The 22012-nt window shown below is 43.5% G+C and overlaps 1 protein-coding gene across 6 annotated transcripts in view; it reads left to right on the forward strand.

The window, feature by feature from the left end:
- MAPKBP1 (mitogen-activated protein kinase binding protein 1) overlaps positions 1–22012 on the forward strand; it is a 117217-nt gene that overhangs the window by 65380 nt on the left and 29825 nt on the right. For 3 of the 6 annotated variants that reach the window (XM_053383365.1, XM_053383380.1, XM_053383373.1), the window contains exons 5-17: positions 578–635; positions 5878–6048; positions 8338–8475; positions 9232–9414; positions 10800–10817; positions 11246–11406; positions 16299–16488; positions 18153–18299; positions 18663–18847; positions 18936–19027; positions 20177–20302; positions 21492–21562; positions 21882–22003. In XM_053383365.1, the coding sequence (XP_053239340.1) occupies positions 578–635; positions 5878–6048; positions 8338–8475; positions 9232–9414; positions 10800–10817; positions 11246–11406; positions 16299–16488; positions 18153–18299; positions 18663–18847; positions 18936–19027; positions 20177–20302; positions 21492–21562; positions 21882–22003 (1662 nt within the window). The remainder of the gene's footprint in view (positions 1–577; positions 636–5877; positions 6049–8337; positions 8476–9231; positions 9415–10799; positions 10818–11245; positions 11407–16298; positions 16489–18152; positions 18300–18662; positions 18848–18935; positions 19028–20176; positions 20303–21491; positions 21563–21881; positions 22004–22012) is intronic. The other 3 variants (XM_053383339.1, XM_053383348.1, XM_053383357.1) reach the window with 1 other exon arrangement.

Genomic DNA, 22012 nt, shown 5'->3' on the forward strand with positions numbered 1-22012 from the left:
GACTTCTTACCTGATGCCAATAGTTTTAAATTGTTCAAGGTTCCTTAAGGTATAGGTGTTAAGAACAGCACCAAAAAACCCGTTAAAAGAATATGTTCTTACGTGTCCAGGCTATGCTGCTGTTTCTGTCATAATGTGTTATGAAATTATCCAGGTTGTTATTCTGGATAGAACCCCTCTTTCCTCTGGGCATGGCTCCTTATCAGATTAACGGCTCAAATAAAGTTAGTTGGCAAAGTATCCAGGAGAGAGAGAGAGACCATCGGCTTCACATGGATGCATAAGGAATTCTTCCATGTTTATTTTGCACACCCATACCTGCAGCCAAACCGTAATGCATGAAAAGCTTTAAAAGCCACAATTTGTTCTAGTATGTCGTATCTCTTCAGCATCTCACTGATTCAGAGCGCAACGTTTGGAATTACTTAACACTGTTAAGCTCACCTGGCAAAGATTGTCTTGGCTATGTTTTCATTCACACAAACCCGCTTACATGTTTATGTGGGAATTGAAAATTCATCAACTCTTCACCCAGTGTCAGTACTGTTTCACAATAAGCTCTCCTCTCTTTACACAGAAAAACTATTACAGCCCTTGCTTTTTCTCCTGATGGAAAATACCTGGTTACTGGAGAGGTAAGTGATGGCAACTGATGGCCTGAATGCTCATATAGGAAGCTGATAGGCCTCATGGTCCAGCAGGCCTTCTTCTCACAACTATCCCAACAGACTAAAAAGGCTGGATTTGAGTGAGGCATTTTCCTGTCCTCCCAGAATGAAGAAGAGGGCCCTGGCTCCATTAAAGAGTTGCCTGATGGGAGTGAGGGTTGCGTGGGGAATAGCTAGTATGGATGGGTGCTTTCTAAATCTTTCAGAACAGGGAAGATTTGCATTTTGAGAGCAAACTACTTCTCTCCCAGTAAATGCTGGAAGATTCTAGAGTTGGAGGAGCTGTGTGAGCATCCATAATGTGTGGCTGGGATCTGGGAAGAGCCATTGTTTAGTGGCAGATCATATTTTTCACCTGTAGGAGGTTCTGTCTTACAGAATAAGATTATAGATGGAAACCCTGGAAAAGACCTCTCCAATGCGGGAGATCTACTGTTCCCTAGAATCGTATTTTGACCCAGATGTCCTGTTAGTCTGACTCAGTATAAGGCGGCTCCTTATCTTATTAGGAAAATATGTCCATATGTTTAGATAAAAAAGGGATAAGAATCCCCCTCTCTCCCAAGAGTGGGGGAATAGGAGGGGTGTTTCACATTGAGAATGTATGATTATCTGATTAAAAGATCCATAAGGGAACTCTTAATTTGCCAGCGTGTTACGATTTGGCCAAAGCATTTAAAGAGGAAACCCGCATGAGCTCAGTTGCTTATCTGGTCTCAGTAGGTTTGCTTTTAAAACTATTTTCTAGGGAGTGAGGATCAGATGTTTGGACAAATGAAAGCACAGATTGGATTTGCTGGGTGGGAGTTAGCTGAGGGCCCTAAACATGCCTCTCCCCACCCCTTATTCGTTCAAGGGAGAAAGTAGAGGAAGTTGACCAAAGGTCCTTGTTGCTGCTTTCCTCCTTGGATTTCACCCCTCAGGATACAAAGAGAACAAAATTAACAGTCTTACTTATTTTTTTTAAGAGAGGAAAGGAAAGCACATTTGGAAGGAAGCCTTGAGAATAGTGACAAAGATCCTGGTGCCTGTGGCTTTGGCTGGGTTTAGGTCCTGGCAGAAAGTTTTTCCCTTTGAGAGATACATAAAAGGAGGACAAAGATGACTGCATTCAGTTTCTAATGCAGACCAGATACACAATGCTCATACTGTAAGTGTAATGAAGCCTGAATTGATGAATGCTGGAAGCCCACAAAAATGTTGACTGTCCTCTTCTTGTCCATGTTGGACGGCTGCCAGAGATGTCTTCTGAGGCGGATTCCTATTGGGCCCTGCACACAAACATTTCTTTTTTTTATTACCCCAGATGCCTTGGACTTTAAATATCAAATTTAAGAGATGATTACCTCCCCACACTGCAAAAAGACGAGTAATAATTAATGAAATAATTAGTGAAATGTCCTTTCTCCCTCTTCTTCTACTGAACCTCTCCAGAGCAGGAACCATCTCTACCAACTTTCTCCATTGATGTTCATAATGTTAGAAACCTCCTGTGTAATAATAACTATAGGTGGAAATCAGTGCTTCAGTAATACAAAAGTTCTGTCAGAGCAAACATTTCTGCTCTCCAGATGGAACAATCTCAGCCCTCCTCCCCCAATGCACTGTTCTGCTGGGGGTAGTCTGGCCTGTCTGCACCTGTACGTGAAAATAAAATGTGAGACACGAGAGATATTTCCTACATCTGGTGGGAAGAACGTGTGTGTGTGTGTAGAAATCTCAGCTTTATTTTACTATATATCAATATTTATAAACCACAATTTCCTAAAAATGCAAGAAGGCAGTCTACCCCATGCAAAAATTACAGCAATAAATCATCAACAAAACACCAATAAAAACATCCATTAATACTAGTAGGCTAAAGGAAAATTCACATTTCAAAGGCCTGTCTAAATAACACTGTTTTTTGGTGATGTCTAAAAGAAGGCAGGGATAATTCCTCCCAGAGCTCTGCTGGCAGGGAGTTTCACAGGCCAGGGCCTGCCGCACTGAAGAATCGGTCCCATGTAAATTATGACTGAACCTCAGGGTCACGGGGAACCACAGTAAGTGCCCCATCAAAGAATCTTAATGATCAAGATGGAGCATAAGATATCAGGTTGTCCTTAAGGTACTTGGGCCCCAAGTTGTTTAGACCACAAGAACCTTGAAGCTGACCCAGTAGCAACTGGCAAGCAGTGCAGCTCTCGTGGCAGAGGAATGACGTGTTGTCAGTATGCATGAAGATAGCTTGAAATGTGATAGGTAGGTTGTTATTTAATGGAGAAGCTAGGCCATTTAGCCAGGTACATGTTTGTTTGGTTTTTTAATATATGTATATATAAAGATACAGGCATTTTATTCTTCGACCGCTCTCTGCACCTGAGACTTCCCCTTACCTGCACATTATCAAGAGACTCAGTTAACCCTGGCTAGAAAAAGGCTCCTCTTTGGTTGCCATGGTGATGCCACCTAGAAGGCCACCTTTTTGCAGGCTTTTGTGAAATCACGAGGAAGCTGTTGAGTAGGAGTTGCCTGTCAGGCTTGTACTTCTCTATATTTCACTTTAAAATAAAGTGCTTCATTTTGGTCGCAGTACTAGAGAAAGGTGTTAATGGAACAAAAGAAGGGTTCTTTTAAAAAACAACAACAGCAAAGCCCATTCCTGTTCACCATGGTCACTTATGGGGCTAATTTAACTATGTTCTTCATATTATTTCTTAGTTTTCTTTACAGACTGCTGCAGTTAGCATAAATTTCTCCCTCATTTGGGAGTTTTCAGGAGTGTCCCCTCTCCTAAAGGGTTGTGAAAGAATAAAAGTCTCTATCTATATTTTCTTATCTATTTTCTTGCCGACAGTCTCAAATAACTCAAAAAGGTTAGTGTTACAGGACTTAAACTTGCAGAAGCTATGCTGACTCTTCTTCTATATGCTTGGGAATTATACTCTTAATAATACTTTCTGCTAGTTTTCCCAGAACAGATGTTAAGCTAACCACACTGTAATTTCCAGGATCCCCTCTGTATTCCTTCATAAGAATCAGTGTTTTTAGCACTGCAAATCATCCTTTATAGAGTAAAAAATAAATAAATCATATTTTTAGCTGAAGATTTCTGTGCAGATTTGACTTGTCATGCACACTGCAAGGTGTATTTAATTTAACGTCCCTTGAAGGACAGCCAAATTTAAATAACAATCTGACACACAGCTGTGAGGCATTTGCGAGCTTTTTTGCGGAGAAGGTCCTGTTGCTCCGCCATGACCTTCCTGCCAATTTGGACACAATAAATGAACTGGAGGCCCCTCGACTGTCCTCGGGTCCAGTATTGGACCACTTTGACCGGATATCTCCAGCCGATGTGGACAGACTCCTCCAAGCTGGAAAGCCCACCACCTGTCCTCTTGACCCGTGCCCGTCATGGCTGATTAGAGCGTGTCCAGATGAGGTGCGGGCCCCCCTGGGGGATATCATCAATTTGTCCCTTGGCACCGGGATATTCCCAGGGGAACTGAAGGAGGCAGTGGTGCGTCCGCTCTTAAAGAAAACATCATTAGATCCCTTAGATCTGTCCAATTACCGCCCGGTTTCGAATCTCCCATTCCTGGGTAAGGTGATTGAGAGAGCGGTTGCTGAACAGCTTGGTAGGTTTCTGGATGAAACATCGGCTCTCGATCCATTCCAGTCCGGCTTCCGCGCTGGTCATGGGACCGAGACGGCTCTGGTCGCCCTAACAGATGATCTCCGCAGGCAGCTGGATCGAGGCGGGTCAGGGCTGCTGATTCTTCTAGACCTGTCAGCAGCCTTCGACATGGTCGATCACGAACTCCTAGACCACCGCCTTGCCGACGTGGGGATCCAGGGCACAGTCCTCCAATGGCTGCGCTCGTTTCTCTCTGGTCGGGGACAGAGGGTGGCGCTTGGGGGGGAATTGTCATTGCGCCACTCCTTGGTGTGTGGAGTGCCTCAGGGTGCGATTCTCTCCCCGATGCTTTTTAACATCTTTATGCGCCCCCTCGCCCAGCTTGTTCGGAGTTTTGGGCTGGGTTGCCATCAGTATGCCGATGACACCCAACTCTATCTGTTGATGGATGGCCATCCTGACTCGGCCCCAGACACACTGACCAGATGCCTGGAGGCTGTGGCTGGATGGTTACGTGGGAGCCGGTTGAAGTTAAATCCTTCGAAGACAGAGGTCCTCTGGCTGGGACGGGACGATATGGGATTGAGGGGGCAACTCCCATCTCTTGCGGGGGTGCAGTTAGTGCCAGCACCGTCCGTTAAGAGTTTGGGTGTAATCTTCGATACCTCCCTCTCTATGGAGGCGCAGATTACAGCTATAACAAAGGCGGCATTTTTTCATCTCCGCCAAGCTAAGCAGTTGGCCCCTTATCTCTCTCGCCCTGACCTAGCCACTGTGATCCATGCGACGGTCACCTCCAGACTGGATTATTGTAACTCGCTCTACGTGGGGCTGCCCTTGAGACTGACCCAGAAACTCCAGCGGGTGCAGAATGCCGCGGCGAGACTCCTTATGGGGTCTTCGCTGCGAGACCACATTCATCCGGTGCTATATCAGCTGCACTGGCTCCCGGTGGAGTACAGGATCAGGTTTAAGGTGCTGGTTTTAACCTTTAAAGCCCTATACGGCCTAGGACCCTCGTACCTACGGGACCGCCTCTCCTGGTATGCCCCACAAAGAAACCTACGGTCTTCAAATAAAAACATCCTGAAGGTCCCAGGCCTCAGAGAGGTTAGGCTGGCCTCAACTAGAGCCAGGGCCTTCTCGGCTGCAGCTCCAATCTGGTGGAACGCTCTGTCAGAAGAGACTAGGGCCCTGCGGGACTTGACATCTTTCCGCAGGGCCTGCAAGACAGAGTTGTTCCACCAGGCCTTTGGTCAGGGCGCAGCCTGACTCCCTCCTCTGGCAACCTGCACAGAGTTTTGCTTAATGGTTGCCATTAACTTGATTTTAATTAATTTTTATAATGAAATATTTTTAGAATGTTGGTTTATTTGATTGTTTGATTATTTGATTATTTGATTGTTGTTAGCCGCCCTGAGCCCGGCTTCGGCTGGGGAGGGCGGGATATAAATAAAATTTATTATTATTATTATTATTATTATTATTATTATTATTATTATTATTAGTAGGTGGATGCATCGCCCCTGGCTTTAAGGTTTGTATTAAGTGCCTCTGTTCATTGCCATTGTTGTTTCTCGTTTCCAGAGTGGGCACATGCCTGCTGTTCGAGTATGGGATGTTGCTGAACGGACTCAGGTGGCCGAACTTCACGAACATAAATATGGTGTGGCGTGTGTGGCATTCTCCCCGAGCTCCAAGTACATTGTTTCTGTGGGTTACCAACATGACATGATAGTCAATGTATGGTCATGGAAGGTAAAACTATAAGAAGATTCTTTTTAGTATTCACATTAGCAGAAGTGGAATCTGTGGGTAGTAGTGGTGGTGGTGGTGGGGTTTAAATTAAATTTTGGAATAAGCATGCTAAAATCTGGTAGCAGCCTCATTGGAAAGAAAATGGCCCACCTATCTTCACTACTTCCTCTCCTTTTTATCTAATGTGCACACAATGGAATATCACAGCAGGCAATTTTTCCTTTTCCATACTTTAGACTGGAACATAGATGGACCAGTGATCTGGCTTATACCAAGTCATAGAATTGTTCCGTTTGACTAGCAGCAGCTCCCCAGGGTTTCAGACAGGGACATTCTCAGCTCTATTTGGGCATATCAAGGATTGAATTTAGGACTGTCTTCACACAAAGCAGATGCTTTACCATTGAGCCAGGGTACTTCTTTCATAAGATGAAAGAGCATGTTTACTATGCTTTAGATAACTATTTTATTTCCTTTGTTTGCAAATAGTTTTATTGAATTTTGTACACACACACACTCTGGCAAACAAGAACCAGTGCATTAATATCTTTGTCAGATACCTATTTTATTTTTCAAAAGGTGATACTCATTCTGGATTCTTTGGTAGCAAAGTGGTGTGTGTGTGTGTGTCTCCTCCCAAGGTCTTTAATTTTTTTTGCTCCCTGTGATATCCAGAAACGCTTTTTTACAATTGTTATTGCTGATAGCAAAAGTTGCTTCTCCAGGGAGAGAGAATCCTTTGATCGGATGAACAAATAAACTTGCATTTTTTGTTTCAAACAAGAGTGTACTTTATTTCCTGCAAAAGTTGATATGTATTCAGCTTTCTTGTTTACATGTGGGAATTCATGCATAAGATGTTTAACACAAGGAAGACAAGAATGCCTTTTTTGTGCCAAGCTAATACAAACTAGAGTGTTTGAGAGGCGAGGGGCAATAACCTGCTTATTTAGTTTTAATGTGTATAGCCTGCTGTTCAGCATGTTATGTTAGCCGTGTTCAAGGATTTGACTTTGGGCTATTTTGCCAGGTAAGATGTTTCACTATGTCTTACCTATCCACGTTAATCCACTTGTTTCAAAATATTTTATTCTGATAGGTCAGATTTAGTCATAAGCAAATCCCCCCGCCATGAATTTTGATAACCAGGCATGTGAATACATCTCCTGGCTATATCTATTTAAGGTCCTAATCAGATTTTTTCCCCTGGGCTTATGAGAGTTTATGTTTGTGTGTGGTGATAGACTAGGCAAAACCCTTCCCTTGGTAACTTGGTTACCTGCAGATGCTCCAAGAAGATACCAAATCAAGTGGGAGTCTAATGTGCACATTTCTTCCCCTTCCAGAAAAGGGGAGATTGAGAATGCTATCAGCTTTATCATCTTGAAATTAGTTTCTGTAAAATCCTTCTATCTACGTTTATCATGGTATAAAGGAAAGTGTGCCCAGACAGAGTGCATACTGAGCTTAAAACACATATTACTACAGTTTTATTATGTGAAAGCTGAAGTAGCAGTGTTATAAGCAAGGCTTGGAGCCAACCAAAGATGCTATAAATTTTATGTCTTAGAATCATAGAACCATAGAGGCTTTGTCAGTTACTAGATGTTGCAGCGACCTGGACGTTTTCTATCATGTGTGTCTGGAAGATACTATTTGTTATATTTGTGTTAAAATACACACCTGGGTATTTTTAAATGTAGCCATGTGCAGCAGTATCTTATAAAGGAAGAATGGTGGTGTCCCTTAGTCTAAATGTATGGTATCCCAAGGTAGGGATGAGTATGTACTGATGACTCAAGCTACAGAACTCTTGCTGTTTAAATGTGTCATTTTATGCTTAGGGATGAGGTGGGGGTGGAAGGGCACAACCTATGTCTGCCTGCATACCTTATAGACACATAAATGTGCATATTAGGGATGTAGGCAACTAAGTCATACTCATGTGTAGAACCACTGAAATCAATGGATTTTTCTTAGCTGTCTCCATTGATTTCAGTGGGTTTACTTTTGATTATAATTCAGTCAGATGTAGCCCTATGTGTCCAAAGGGGAACTCTGCAACAAAAAAGAGGTCCCCAGTTGCTTGTGGGCTCTTTGCTGGCAGTACACTGAGCACATGAAGGGGAAAGGGAAGATGGCTGTTTCTGCCCCTCTCCCCTTCTGTCTTCACAGCCCATTTCTGCAAGTGAAGTACAAATCTGTGATTTGTCACTCATGACTTACATTTGCAAGTGGATCCTCTTTGGTCAGCAAGAGATTTGATTTGCTTGAACATTTTCTTTCCAGAAAAACATTGTTGTAGCAGCCAATAAGGTCTCGAGCAAAGTGACAGCAGTGTCATTCTCTGAGGATTGCAGCTACTTTGTCACAGCTGGAAACCGGCACATCAAATTTTGGTACCTGGATGACAGCAAAACCTCAAAGGTGAGAGGCACAAATGAGAAACTGCATATATGTGGGTAATGGGAAGGAACTGTTGAGACAGGGAGAGAGGATGCATTTTCTACAGAAGGTTTTGCTTTGCTTGGCTGATGGCTTGCCATGCCCTAAACAATTTTGGAAATACAGATAATCTGTTCATTTTATTGATGATATTGGCCATGGAAAAATAAAATGCTTTATCCTATAATATTCACTGAGTACATCTGAGAAGTTCTCTTCAGAACATTTTTAATTATTTCTTTTTTATGAGAAGCAACATAGTAGATTTACAAAAGCAGCGTTCAGCTATTTTGTAAATATGTTCATTTTAAAAACAGAGGCTATCTTCATTCTTTCAATTTTCTCAATAAAACATGTTGTTCAACATTTTCCCGCATTTTATTACACCAGTTCATAACCAGTGGGACCCTCTTCTCTATAAATTGATAGTCAATCTGCCTTCCTTCTCTCATTCTTACTATGTTTTTGTTAGTTTTATCATTTGGACAGCGTCCCATATTCTCAAAATTCAGTCTTATAATGTTGGGGTGTTGATTTCCTCCTGACTTGGAACTGATTGCGACATAGACTGCTATCAGAAAGTGTGTTATCATTGTCCTGTCTTCTAGCAAAACATGATGTTAGAATATATTCCAGTAATACAACTGGTGGATTTATTTGTAGCACATGCCCTGTTCAAAGCATTTATGCTCACCAATGTACAGCAATCTTCTAACATATTTTTCTCTTTTGTACCAGGTGAATGCTACAGTTCCTTTGCTTGGACGTTCCGGTTTGCTTGGGGAACTAAGGAACAACTTCTTCACAGATGTGGCATGCGGCAGGGGCAAAAAAGCAGACAGCACTTTTTGTATCACTTCCTCAGGTCTCCTGTGTGAATTCAACGAGAAGAGGCTACTGGACAAGTGGGTGGAGCTGAGAGTAAGTTCAGAACCTGGAACTCTTGGTTGATGATGATGGGAATGCACTAAGCCCACAAGCTGTTGTCCTGGGAGCTGGGGCATGCTTGGTCTGAAGGCATGCTATGCAGCAGCCTTGATGAAGTTAACCAGGTCTAGGTTTGGCCTGGAAGGAGTCTGCCTGGGAGCCTTATATATGGAAGAAAGGGTGTTTTTATTATGTTTCTAGATATGTTGTAGCCACCCAGAAGGGCGGCTATTATTATTATTATTATTATTATTATTATTATTATTATTTTATTTTATTTTGTAAGCAAACAAACAAACAAACAAACAAACACACTTGCCCTATTTGCATGGAAAGGGGATAGGTACAATTGAAAGGGGTATGTGGGCATGGGTGTGGAAACTCCCTTTCTCCTTGCCTCCCATACTACTGCAGCCCACCTTCCCAGATTTCTCCTACCTGGGCTCAGATAGGAGTGAGTCTAGCTGGGAGGAAAAAAAACAAACACTTGGGAGAAAGCAAGTGCTTAGGGGAGTGTCCCTTCTCCATGCACCTGCCCTTTGGCCCTTCTACAGTTTTTAGGGGTTTTTTGTACCTCTACCTTCTATGTTACAAACAAATAGGGCACCACCAGGATTTCAAGTTTGTTGTCAGAGGGTTCATTTACACCTCCCAGTAAAGTGCACTTCTTACGGGTCCATTTTGAAAGTTGTCTGTAGTTTGGGACTGAGCTATATTCATGAAGTGTTTGGATATATCTATATATTTAGCATTTGGGCAATTTTTTTCTGCAGAGAACCACATGAAAGCCTCTGTCACCCAGGCATGGTGGTGTCCTAAAATAAGACCCCAACTGTGCTGTCTGGGGAAACTCTGTGAATATTGCATGAGAATTGTCTTGAACAGCCTTTTTAGCAGCTCATTACTGCATTTCCTTCTCTAGCAAAAGCTAATGTATACACGTTTAAGGACTTTAAGTAAAAGTGATTTTAGAATATTTATTCCATGCAGCCTCACATTAGTGCTACAGTTCAGATGGGTAACTGAATCTGATAAATGCTGATTTGCAGAAGCCCTATTAGTTGTGACTTATCTGCATTACAAACTGAATTAGAATAACAGAATCATAGAATTGTATGGTTGTAATTGTGCAAGATGCCTTTTCTACCTACAAAGAGGTAATAACTAGATCTGTGATGAATAGACACCTAGTGTAGCGTTGTCACTGAACCGCACTGAAAACTTGCTCTCCCTTGTAATTTGGTAAAACACAAAGGTTTGCATGTGTGTGTGATTACTTTTTTTAAACAGGAGCCTCACTCTCCAAGTTGAATGTCTCTCTTTCTGTCTCCTCCTTTCCTTCCTTTCTGCACTGAAATCACCTTTTCTCTTTTACTTAGAACACAGACAGCTTCACAGTAAGTCAGAATGGCATCGTTGCCTCCAGCACCCCACTTCCACATCATGCCTCCCATTTGTTGTCATATTTTTGCGATGGTGCAAATCGTAATAGCGGGGGGAATATTTAGTGGGATAGGACAAAGTCTAAGACAGAAAGTGTGTTTTGGCAGGGTTCGTTTCCTCTCCTGATGCAGGGGAATATTGCCCCAGTATGGTGCGTAAATAATTGTTGTGTGACTTGCAGGAGGGAAAGGAACTGCTAGGAAAGGACATTCGCTTTCAAGAACCTTTCTTTTCATTTGGTGGCTTCATCTCATATTACTCACTTTCTTCACTTTCTTCCCTCTTTGTCCCCACCACCCTGATTTCCTTCTACCTTGTCATGCTTTTAATGTGGTGCTTTTTTAAGGAATGTGCTGCTCATGTGGGTGTCTTGTGTCCTCAGACCACTGTGGCAAACTGCATCTCTGTGAACCACGATTACATCTTCTGTGGCTGTGCGGATGGCACGGTGCGGATTTTTAACCCTTTGAACCTTCACTTTGTGACTACGCTCCCCAAGCCGCACTTCCTGGGGACGGATATTGCCAGCGTCACGGAAGCCAGGTAGGAAAAGGGAGAGGACCATGAGCCTCTTTTGACATAACAAAATCTGTGATCTTGTACGATGTCTCAAAGTCATGGCAAGAGCGCCTGCTTGGTGTTTCAGCTTTTCAGTCTGTATTGAAAGTGAAGGTGGGCCCATAGCTCAGCAGTAGGACACATGCATTGCATGTAGAATCATAGAATCATAGAATCATAGAATCATAGAGTTGGAAGAGACCACAAGGGCCATCGAGTCCAACCCCCTGCCAAGCAGGAAACACCATCAGAGCACTCCTGACATATGGTTGTCAAGCCTCTGCTTAAAGACCTCCAAAGAAGGAGACTCCACCACACTCCTTGGCAGCAAATTCCACTGTCGAACAGCTCTTACTGTCAGGAAGTTCTTCCTAATGTTTAGGTGGAATCTTCTTTCTTGTAGTTTGGATCCATTGCTCCGTGTCCGCTTCTCTGGAGCAGCAGAAAACAACCTTTCTCCCTCCTCTATGTGACATCCTTTTATATATTTGAACATGGCTATCATATCACCCCTTAACCTCCTCTTCTCCAGGCTAAACATGCCCAGCTCCCTTAGCCGTTCCTCATAAGGCATCGTTTCCAGGCCTTTGACCATTTTGGTTGCCCTCCTCTGGACACGTTCCAGTTTGTCAATGTCCTTCTTGAACTGTGGTGCCCAGAACTGGACACAGTACTCCAGGTGAGGTCTGACCAGAGCAGAATACAGTGGCACTATTACTTCCCTTGATCTAGATGCTATACTCCTATTGATGCAGCCCAGAATTGCATTGGCTTTTTTAGCTGCCGCGTCACACTGTTGGCTCATGTCAAGTTTGTGGTCAACCAAGACTCCTAGATCCTTTTCACATGTAGTGCTCTCAAGCCAGGTGTCACCCATCTTGTATTTGTGCCTCTCATTTTTTTTGCCCAAGTGCAATACTTTACATTTCTCCCTGTTAAAATTCATCTTGTTTGTAGAAGGATCCAGGTTTGATATGTGGCATCTGCAGAGTTCCCTGCTTTAGAAAGGTGCTGGTCCAGTGCATTCATAGTCCTGGGATAGGCAGGCAAAGAGTCTGACTAGGTACAAGGTAGTTTTGTGCATTAATATGACTAAGAAGCTGTACATGTTTCCTGTGACCTACAAATTTGACTTCTCCCATCTTCTTTCTAAAGCAGTTCCTTCTGTGCCTTTACACCCAAATCTTGTCTTGTAGTATTCTCTCCCTTCCTGCTCCCCAATCTCAATCTGCCACTGTCCTAGTAGGCTTTGGGGAGTTTAAGTAGGCAGAATGTGCTTGCCTTGGACTCTTTATCATTGGATATTTGGAGCTATGCATTGGTATGCACACACAACAAAGCATTCTTTGTTGCCCTTCCAAGTATTTTAATTAAATATGCATTTCTCTAGAAAACAAACTTGATGCAAAGAAGCATTCCTTGTTCAGCCTCTCCATGCCTGTGTGCAGCATCTTTTAATATCTTGCTAGCTGGAATTGCTAGACCATTAGCATGTTGCTGCCCTGTTAGCCAGAGGGCCCCTTGATTGTCTGCATTTTGCAGGAGAGATTCAAGCACATACCAGGAAATCTGGGTTTGCACAATTCAAGTGAATTAAAGTGTTCTGTCGCCCTAGCACAACAAATCCAAACTAAAAAAACCCTGACTTTTTGCAGTTAGGAGACTAATAGTGAAATGCATTGAAAAGTGTAGGATGAATGAATTATTAACAGGGAAATGTGTACACATCCCACAAGGAAATTGGGATGAATGCAGGAAGACTGTTGATTTGTAGTAAAATGAATGAGAACAAATTCTCAATGAAGACCAGATACGATCTAACATCTGTGTAAGCTCTGGGCAAGCAAATCAGGTTGAGTGCTCAATAAACTGGTTCTCTAGAATAGCCCAGAAAGACAGAAAAAAAATACAAATGCACAAGGCAAGTGCCTTTTCAATGCACTGGCTCTTGGGTCTGAAAAGACCAACTACTCTGCAGATTAAAAAGTGATACGCCCTGTCCAGCTGTAGCCGAGAAAGCCATGACTGTGCACACTCCCATCCCTTGGCCACAATAATAGTTCACGTGTTTGGATTACAGTTTTGCCTTGCTGAGCCAAACTTCTGCTCAGAATGCAGCCTTGAGCAGCTAATGAGAGCTGCATCCTAAAACTGCAATGATTTGAAATGGGAAGCTGGGCATCAGACACGGAGTCTGTTTTTTCTGTTTCTGAAAGCCTCGTGTTGTTGGAGCACTCGGCCAGCGATACACTGTGCTGGCTCTTTTTTCCTCCAGAAGCAATTTCTGCCAGTCCCATGCCTATAATTTCTCTGAGCAGCCAAAATTGCGTGGCTCCTAAAAGTATGGAGCTTGGGAGCTGATCACCAACATAGCTGCATGCATTTTTTTTTTCATTTGAAAGGAAGCTGAAAGCCACAGACATCATTAAAAGCATTTTATGCAATAGGTTCTTTGTGGGATGCTGGTCTTGAGCCCTTCTGACAGCCCACGCTTCATTAATTACTTGGCTTTCAGTACAATCTCTGTTACATTCTTTGGTCTGCTAGTTCTCAAAATCTGACCCTTTCAGTTGCCCTAGCGCCGTTTATCTTTTTTTAAAAAACCAACATCATATTATTTATTTGATATTCTCTGCATTTCAGTTGCTGTTCTAGATGTGTGAATGCTACTATACGGGTCTGTTGCTGCTCTATCCCCACACCCTAGGAAAATGTACATGCAGCAGTTTCTTCAAAATCTGATAAAATTCTGAGATAGGGACCATACAATGAATAATAGGACTAAGCAATCAGTGTAGATTGGTAACTTATTTAGAGCTTGAAGGTTTCTACCCCTCAGTTTTCCTGGTCTGCTATTTTTCCTGTTTTCCCACTCAACCTGTTTGCATGTGTGAATATAGCGGCATCACCAGAAGGTGACACTTTTTACAGGGTAACTTAAGCCAAGTCCCTACCCTGAGGAATTTACAAACTAAATGTTGCTAATGGATTGTTGGTAGAAGGAGGAGAGTAAAGCGAAGAGGCAAGAGTCATAGGAGAATATATTCAAATAAGGACACCTTGTAAGTAGCCATGTCCATGGAGTAAGAATGGTGGTGGCAGATTCTAGATGATTAGCTGGAGAGATTTCTGGAACCTAGAAAGAGATGGTTCTGGGGTTTTTTAAAGGGTGTTTGATGTGTCACAAATGACTGATGTAGGCGACATTTCGGGCTGGGCAAATGCCGAAATTGAACAAGAGGTGCCTGATGGACTAGAAACAAGGACTGATGTAGGTATGTGTGGGCTAGTAAACATTTTTGTACCCTAATACCTTTCGAGAGCCAGTGTGGTGTAGTGGTTAAGAGCGGTAGTCATGTAATCTGGGGAACCGGGTTCGCGTCTCCGCTCCTCCACATGCAGCTGCTGGGTGACCTTGGGCTAGTCACACTTCTTTGAAGTCTCTCAGCCCCATTCACCTCACAGAGTGTTTGTTGTGGGGGAGGAAGGGAAAGGAGATTGTTAGCCGCTTTGAGACTCCCGAAGGGGAGTGAAAGGCAGGATTATCAAATCCAAACTCTTCTTCTTCTTCCTCCTAGATTTATTTGTAAGCACTCTGTTTCTTGCTCACTTGTGTGCACATGTACATGTGTACGTACACACACACATATACAAGCAAGCAAACAAAAACGGTGTGTGTGTGTGCGCGCGCGCCCCCTTCAGACTGCTTCATTTCCTACAATGGAAAAACTCTGAAAAGTTCTTTTCTTTTTTCCAGTTAAAGGAATATTTTTAAGCTAAAGTTTTCCCATCAGCCTGTGCAGTTTGAGATTTCGATGGAAGACAATCCATAGCATTAGGAGAGTGAGAATGCCTATGTATACTGTAAGCATATGAAACACTCAAATCCAAGATGCATTTCTGCACCTTGAGGGGTAGAGCTGTTTTCATGAGAGGGCCTCACAGAACCGGGTTTTTTTGCTTGTGAATTACTGCTTGCCTTCTTCTGGTTTGGAGGCACAAGAAGCAGGCACTGTGCATCAACTTTTCCTTTGACTGGGTTCCTTCCTTGTGGCTCATGTTTTTTTGTCTCCCCTAATGGGTTTTGACAATGTGTGATTTTGGCTTTAGGCGCAGTCCCTGGTACATAACCCCCATGTACGTTGCGGGCTTACTGAATCCGCTCTGCCACAAGTGCAATATTTACCCTTAGACCAGACAATCTCTCTCAGTTGCCCACTCCATTTGAAATATGATTACAATCCTGACCTGGGTTACAGGGGTCTTAATAACATTTAAAACAAGATACCATATTTTTTTGCTCTATAAGACTCACTTTTTCCCTCCTAAAAAGTAAGGGGAAATGTGTGTCCATCTTAAGGAATGAATGCAGGCTGCGCAGCTATCCCAGAAGCCAGAACAGCGAGAGGGATTGCTGCTTTCACTGTGCAGCAAAAGATCCCTCTTGCTGTTCTGGCTTCTGGGATTCAGAATATTTTTTTCTTGTTTTCCTCCTCCAAAAACTAGGTGTGTCTTGTGGTCTGGTGCGTCTTATAGAGCGAAAAATACGGTAATTGTGCATGAAGCATTTCTGAACACTGGAAAGAATTCTATAAATGGACAAGCATAATTATATCATAAAGTGTAACTATATGAATGTAGAATTAACTGGGTCAGCCTTTCCCAACCTGGATCCGTCCTGGCTATGCTGGCTGGGGCTGATGGGACTCGTAATCCCAAAACCCATGGAGCACACCAGGTTGGGAAAGGCCGAAATAGGGTGTGGTGGCCAGCAAAACAAGCAACCACCTTGCCCAAGCTTCATTATACTTTGTCACTTCTCTTTCCACCCTCCCTGTTCTTCCAACAATTCACCATTGTCCTCTCTGTGTTCACAGCCGGCTCTTCTCTAACGTGACCGATGCCAAGTATCCAGACACCATTGCCTTGACCTTTGACCCCAATAACCAGTGGCTCTCCTGCGTTTACAATGATCACAGCCTGTATGTGTGGGATGTCAAGGATCCCAAGAAAGTGGGCAAGGTTTATTCGGCATTGTATCACTCCTCTTGTGTTTGGAACGTTGAGGTAAGCAAGGATTAAGAAGGTTGCCATGCGGTGGGGGGAGTTGAGGGGAGCAGTTGTTTGTGCAGTGGCAATAAGAGGGTTTCTCTCTCTCCTTGTTGGCTGGTTGCAAAACTGAAGTGAGTTTAAAATTAAGATGGTCTTTCTCATTGTGGCAAGAACCCCCAAACAATCTTCCCTCCGCTTTTGTTAATGCGTTTTCCCTGCTTGCTTGGGTTCAGGCTGTAGGAAGAAGCAATACAGTCGTACCTTGGTTTTTGAACAGCTTAGTTCTCGAACATTTTGGTTCCCGAATGCAGCAAACCCAGAAGTGAGTGTTCTGGTTTGCGAACTGTTTTTGGAAGCCGCATGTCTGATGCGGCTTCTGCAGCTTCTGATTGGCTGCAGGAACTTCCTGCATCCAATCAGAATCTGTGCTTTGGTTTCCAAACATTTTGGAAGTTGAACAGACTTTCAGAACGGATTGAAGAAGAAGAAGAAGAAGAGGAGGAGGAGGAGGAGGAGGAGGAGGAGGAGGAGGAGGAGGAGGAGATTTACCCTTCCTAGTCATGCAGCTAAAAATTTAATGCACATATTGAGGACAGGGCCCAAGCTGAGGCATTTTCTATTGATTTAAAATATTCCACCTTAAAGTGAAGGTGTCCTTGGAAAGATATGAACCTGATGTTTCCCTGATGCAGGGATGGCCAGCATGGTGCCCTCCAGCTGTAGATAAAATAAGGCTTGCATCAAGCTCCAGCCAGCATGGCCAGTGGTCTCATCCAGCACCGTTGGCTACCCCTGCCCTGGTCTTTGGCCTTCAAGAACAGCCCATGTAGTTACAAAGACTTTGTGGTTTCTTTTGCTCTTCCATTCTCTATACATAAAGGGTGCAGGAAGAAAATGTGCTATGACCACAGCCTGCAACTCGAGAGCTTCCTTGCTTCTAACTTTGGGAAAGGATATGTTGCAGATCTCTCCAATCAGTGCTTTCTTTTTCTGTCACCATCTTCTAAAATCAGCCTTTAACTCAAAAACTCCATTGTGTAGATGTGTACTGAGCACCTATCCCAACAGGGCTGCTGCTTTGTGTGTCCAGAAACTTTCTCTTAGGGGGTTAGTCGGAAAAGGAACAAAGGGAACTAAGTAGGCATTTCTGATCACCTCCTTTTCTCAGTACAGTACTGGTTTCAGTTATGCCAGAGTGTCAAGGATCATAGCAATAGCAGAGTGCTGCTCCCTGGTGGTGTGCGCAAGAGTGTTTAAAGATATTTGCTCCTTTCTACTTGCATTGGTAATGAGCATTTGGAGTGTTATCATGTAACAGCAGGGCTCCTATTTAAAGGACAAATTGCCATCATGTTCTGGCCAGGTTATTTTATATAAATGGAAATGAAGGTTTAATTTGCCTAGGAAGACCACTTTCAAATGTGGACAGGGCAGGCCTCATGCTCTTTAATAATTATGTAGAACAAAATTTTTTGGCAGAAGTGGCTTGGTTTGCAGGGTGTAAAAAGGCTGTACCTATCAAAATCACCTCTCCAACACATCTGCTTAGCAGCAAGGAGCCCTGTTCTCTCCTGAATTTCGCCATCCTCAGTTTGGTGCAAATGCATTTCCTCTTTTTCCGTTTTTATTGTCAAATACAGGTGATACTTTCTTACTTTGCTTTGTTTGCCTGTCTTCAGGTGTACCCTGAGGTGAAGGAGAGCAACCAGTCTTGCTTGCCCCCCAACTCTTTCATCACCTGCTCTTCTGATAACACCATCCGCCTCTGGAACACAGAGAGCTCAAACATCCATGGGGCGGCTCTGCATCGGAACATTCTGAGCAATGTAAGAACATATTTTGGTCTGGAACTCATCACATGGGATTGTTCTTAATGCAGGACAAAAGGAGCTGAGCAGCCAGCTTTATACCAAATGTGCAATCTAGGCAATGTTGCTCTGAAATGCAGCAACCAAGTTATGTTTTGCTTCTGAGAGCAGCCTTGGAGTTTGTTTGCAAGTTGTAGCCTGTATGGATCCTTTTTCTGTTCCACGTTTTTACTGTGTTATGTAAGAACCAGCGCCCAAAGTGCCTTAACCAGTATAATCAAACACTCCTGCTGTTCACCACTTTGGGGTAGCTTTTGGGCTGTGTAGCAGGTTATAGATAAAGCCATAACATAAGGAACGTCTTGTTCTTTTTCTCATCAGGACTTGATGAAAATTATATATGTAGATGAAAACACTCAGACCCTCCTGGACACAGAATATAACACTGGTGGGGGTGCCGACAAGGCTGACACGCAGGCCCTAGATGCAAAAGTGGGGATTCGTACAGTGTGTGTGAGCCCTACTGGGGAGCACCTGGCATCAGGTGACAGGATAGGTACTCTCAGGTAAGGTTTTTTTTTTTATTAAAGAAGGCTAAACTTCTGTAACGATACTGAAAGGTCCTTTCTGACCCTCTGACTGTGCTCTTCTCAGGATCTATGAGCTGAAATCCCTGAGAGAAATGCTGAAGGTGGAAGCTCATGATTCTGAAATCCTCTGCCTTGAGTACTCCAGGCCTGAGACAGGTAAGATTAGCTCAACCCCAACTCTGGCTTATTTGTTGGCATTCTGAGTTTAACTGATTATACTCTATTTTATCAAAATTAGGCTCTTTAGCTCTGTTAGCAGAGATCATGCAATTCCAGATACAAAATTTGAAGGAGGTGAAATATTCTATTACTAAAGCCACAGGCACATATAGGCCATTGCTTCTTTTAAAAATTAATCACAGAATGAAATGTTGTTGTTGTTGCTGCTGCTGCTGTTGTTGCTGTTACTGTTGTTGTTGTTGTATGTTGCCCTTCTGACTGGATTGCCCCAGCCACTCTGTATGGCTCCAAACAAAACACATTAAAATTTTCCCTATACAGGGTTGCCTTCAGATGTCTTCTAAAAGTCTCATTGTTGTTTATTTCCTTGACATCTGATGGGAGGACATTCCACAGGGTGGATGCCACTAACAGAAGGCCCTCTGCTTGGTTCCCTGTAACTTCACTTCTCACATTGAGGGAACCTCCAAAAGGCCCCTGGACCTCAGTCAGGGATGGAGACAGTACTTCTGGTATACGGGGTCAAGGCCATTTAGGACTTTAAAAGTCAGCACCAAAACTTTGAATTGGGCTGGGAAATGTACCAGGAGCCAATGCAGATCTTTTAGGACTGGTGTTATATGGTCCCGGCTGCCACTCCCAGTCACCAGTCTAGCTGCCGCATTCTGGATTAGTTGTAGTTTCCGAGTCACCTTCAAAGGTAGTCCCACGTAGAGCGCATTGCAGTAGTCCAAGTGGGAGATAACTAGACAGTCTGAAGGCAGGTAGGGTCTCAGCCAGCATGCCAGATGGAGCTGGTAGAGAGTTGCCCTGGACACAGAATTAACCTGTGTCTCCATGGACAGCTGTGAGTCCAAAATGACTCCCAGTCTGTGCACCTGGTCCTTCAGGGACACAGTTACCCCATTCAGGAGCATGGAGTCCCCCACATATGTCCACCCCCCTGTCCCCCAGAAGCAGTACTTCCGTCTTGTTGGGATTCAACCTCAGTCCATTAACCACCAACCATCCTCCAACATGAGGAAAGCACCATTGTATCACAACATACTGCAGTCCTTTTGAAGTCCAGCTTGAGAAAATGCATTAGCAACTAAAGGATTTTCTCATTTCATATCTTTATGACAGGGTTGAAGCTTCTAGCATCAGCCAGTCGAGACAGACTGATTCATGTTTTGGATGCAGGGAAGGATTATAGCCTACAACAGACACTGGATGAGCATTCGTCCTCTATCACAGCCGTGAAGTTTGCAGGTAACGGGGTCAAGTGCAACTGCCTTTGTTAACTCGACAAATGTTCCTCATTGCAGTTACAAGTAGCTGATAGACATTTGACAGTTTCCCTAGCTGATTGCTGCATTTGGGTACCCACTTCCCATAACGTCCTGGTTCCTTTCCTTTCTGCCTCTGGAATACTGCAAACTTTCCAAGTAGAGGAAAGACAACTGGTTAGTGCAGCAGACATCATGCAACAAAACATTCATTTGCTCATATTCAGTGTTCAGTTGGGGAAGGGCCACTGCTCAGTGGGAGAGCATCTGCTTTGCATCCAAAAGTCCCAGATTTCATCACTGGCATCTCCAGGTAGGAGTGGGGAGACCCTTGTCTGAAACTCTGGGGAGACCATACCAGTCATCGTACACAGTGCTAGGCTAGATGCGCCAATGGTCTGAATTGGTATAAGGCTGCTGTGTTCACACATTATCAGAAAGTTATCTTCACCCCTTTCCCCTGCCAAATTGACCTTGGTTTGTGTTATCCTATCACATGTGGTTTGACTTTTTTGCACGGGTGATGTGGAGCTATTTGCAGATGTGGTACACTTAATCTCTATTCAAGGTTCAGACTTTTCGTTAGCAAAATTTGTATATCGCCTAATTGTAAATACTGTAAAACCTCTAAAGTGGTTTGTTGGGGGGGGCGGAGATTGTATGGGTTAATTAAGTGTGGCGTAGCAATACGTAACTTGGATTTGAAACCTCTGTGCAGATGCTTACTGAGCCAAGAAGCTCACTGGGTAAACTGTGGCCAGCCATGCTTTCTCAGCCTGGCCTACCTCACAGGATGGTTGTGAGAATCAAACAGAAATGGGCCTGTTTGCTATTTTTCACCCTTGTGCTCCTTCAAAGGGAACAGAGCCTGGTTTGCTAGGGTGGAAAAGTGCATTGCTTTTTTTAAAAAAAACAAACCTTAAAATATCATCTCCAAACCCTGGTGCTCTCCAGATGTTCTGGCCTGCAAGTCCAATCAACCCCAGCCATGATGATGGAGCCTGTACTCTAAAACACCATGTTTGAGAAGGCTGCTTTAAAACACAGACTGGCAGGAATAGTAATATGCCATATACAGGAAGGACTGCAAGGCACAAATAAACTGAAGAAATTTAAGTTTTGTATTGCATGTCCGCTTGCTCATGGGCCTACCTGTTTCTCTCCTTCTCTAGCCAATGATGGAAAGGTGAAAATGATCAGCTGTGGAGCAGATAAGAGTATCTATTTCCGCACTGCACAGAAGGTAATTCCATTAGAGTATTCTATCTTTGTGTAACTTCTGGAGTAGAGCTATTTTAAGAGCGAAGATGAGAGGAAAGGTTTTGGATGGTGGTCAAGGCCTTGTTTCTTTCCCATCTTAATTTTTTTTAAAAAAAAAATGTAAGAAACTATGTTGCAGGAGGCCTGCTAGTAATGGAGCCATCCAGCCACTGTATAATTTCAGCCTCTTTGTGTAACTGTTTCGAAGGAGGGCGCTTTTATCTCTTGCTTGGAAAGAATACCCTGGTCTTCATTGAAGCGCCCCGGTTCTTCATTGCTGCTGTTTTTTTTCTTGTACTTAGACAGCTGATGGGGTTCTCTTTACTCGTACGCACCATGTTGTTAGGAAGACCACTCTGTACGACATGGATGTGGACCCTAACTGGAAGTATGCTGCTATTGGATGCCAGGACCGTAATATCAGGTTGGTTCA

Source organism: Podarcis raffonei, chromosome 1 (genome assembly GCF_027172205.1).
Source record: "Podarcis raffonei isolate rPodRaf1 chromosome 1, rPodRaf1.pri, whole genome shotgun sequence".
NCBI classification, from domain to species: Eukaryota; Metazoa; Chordata; class Lepidosauria; order Squamata; family Lacertidae; genus Podarcis; species Podarcis raffonei.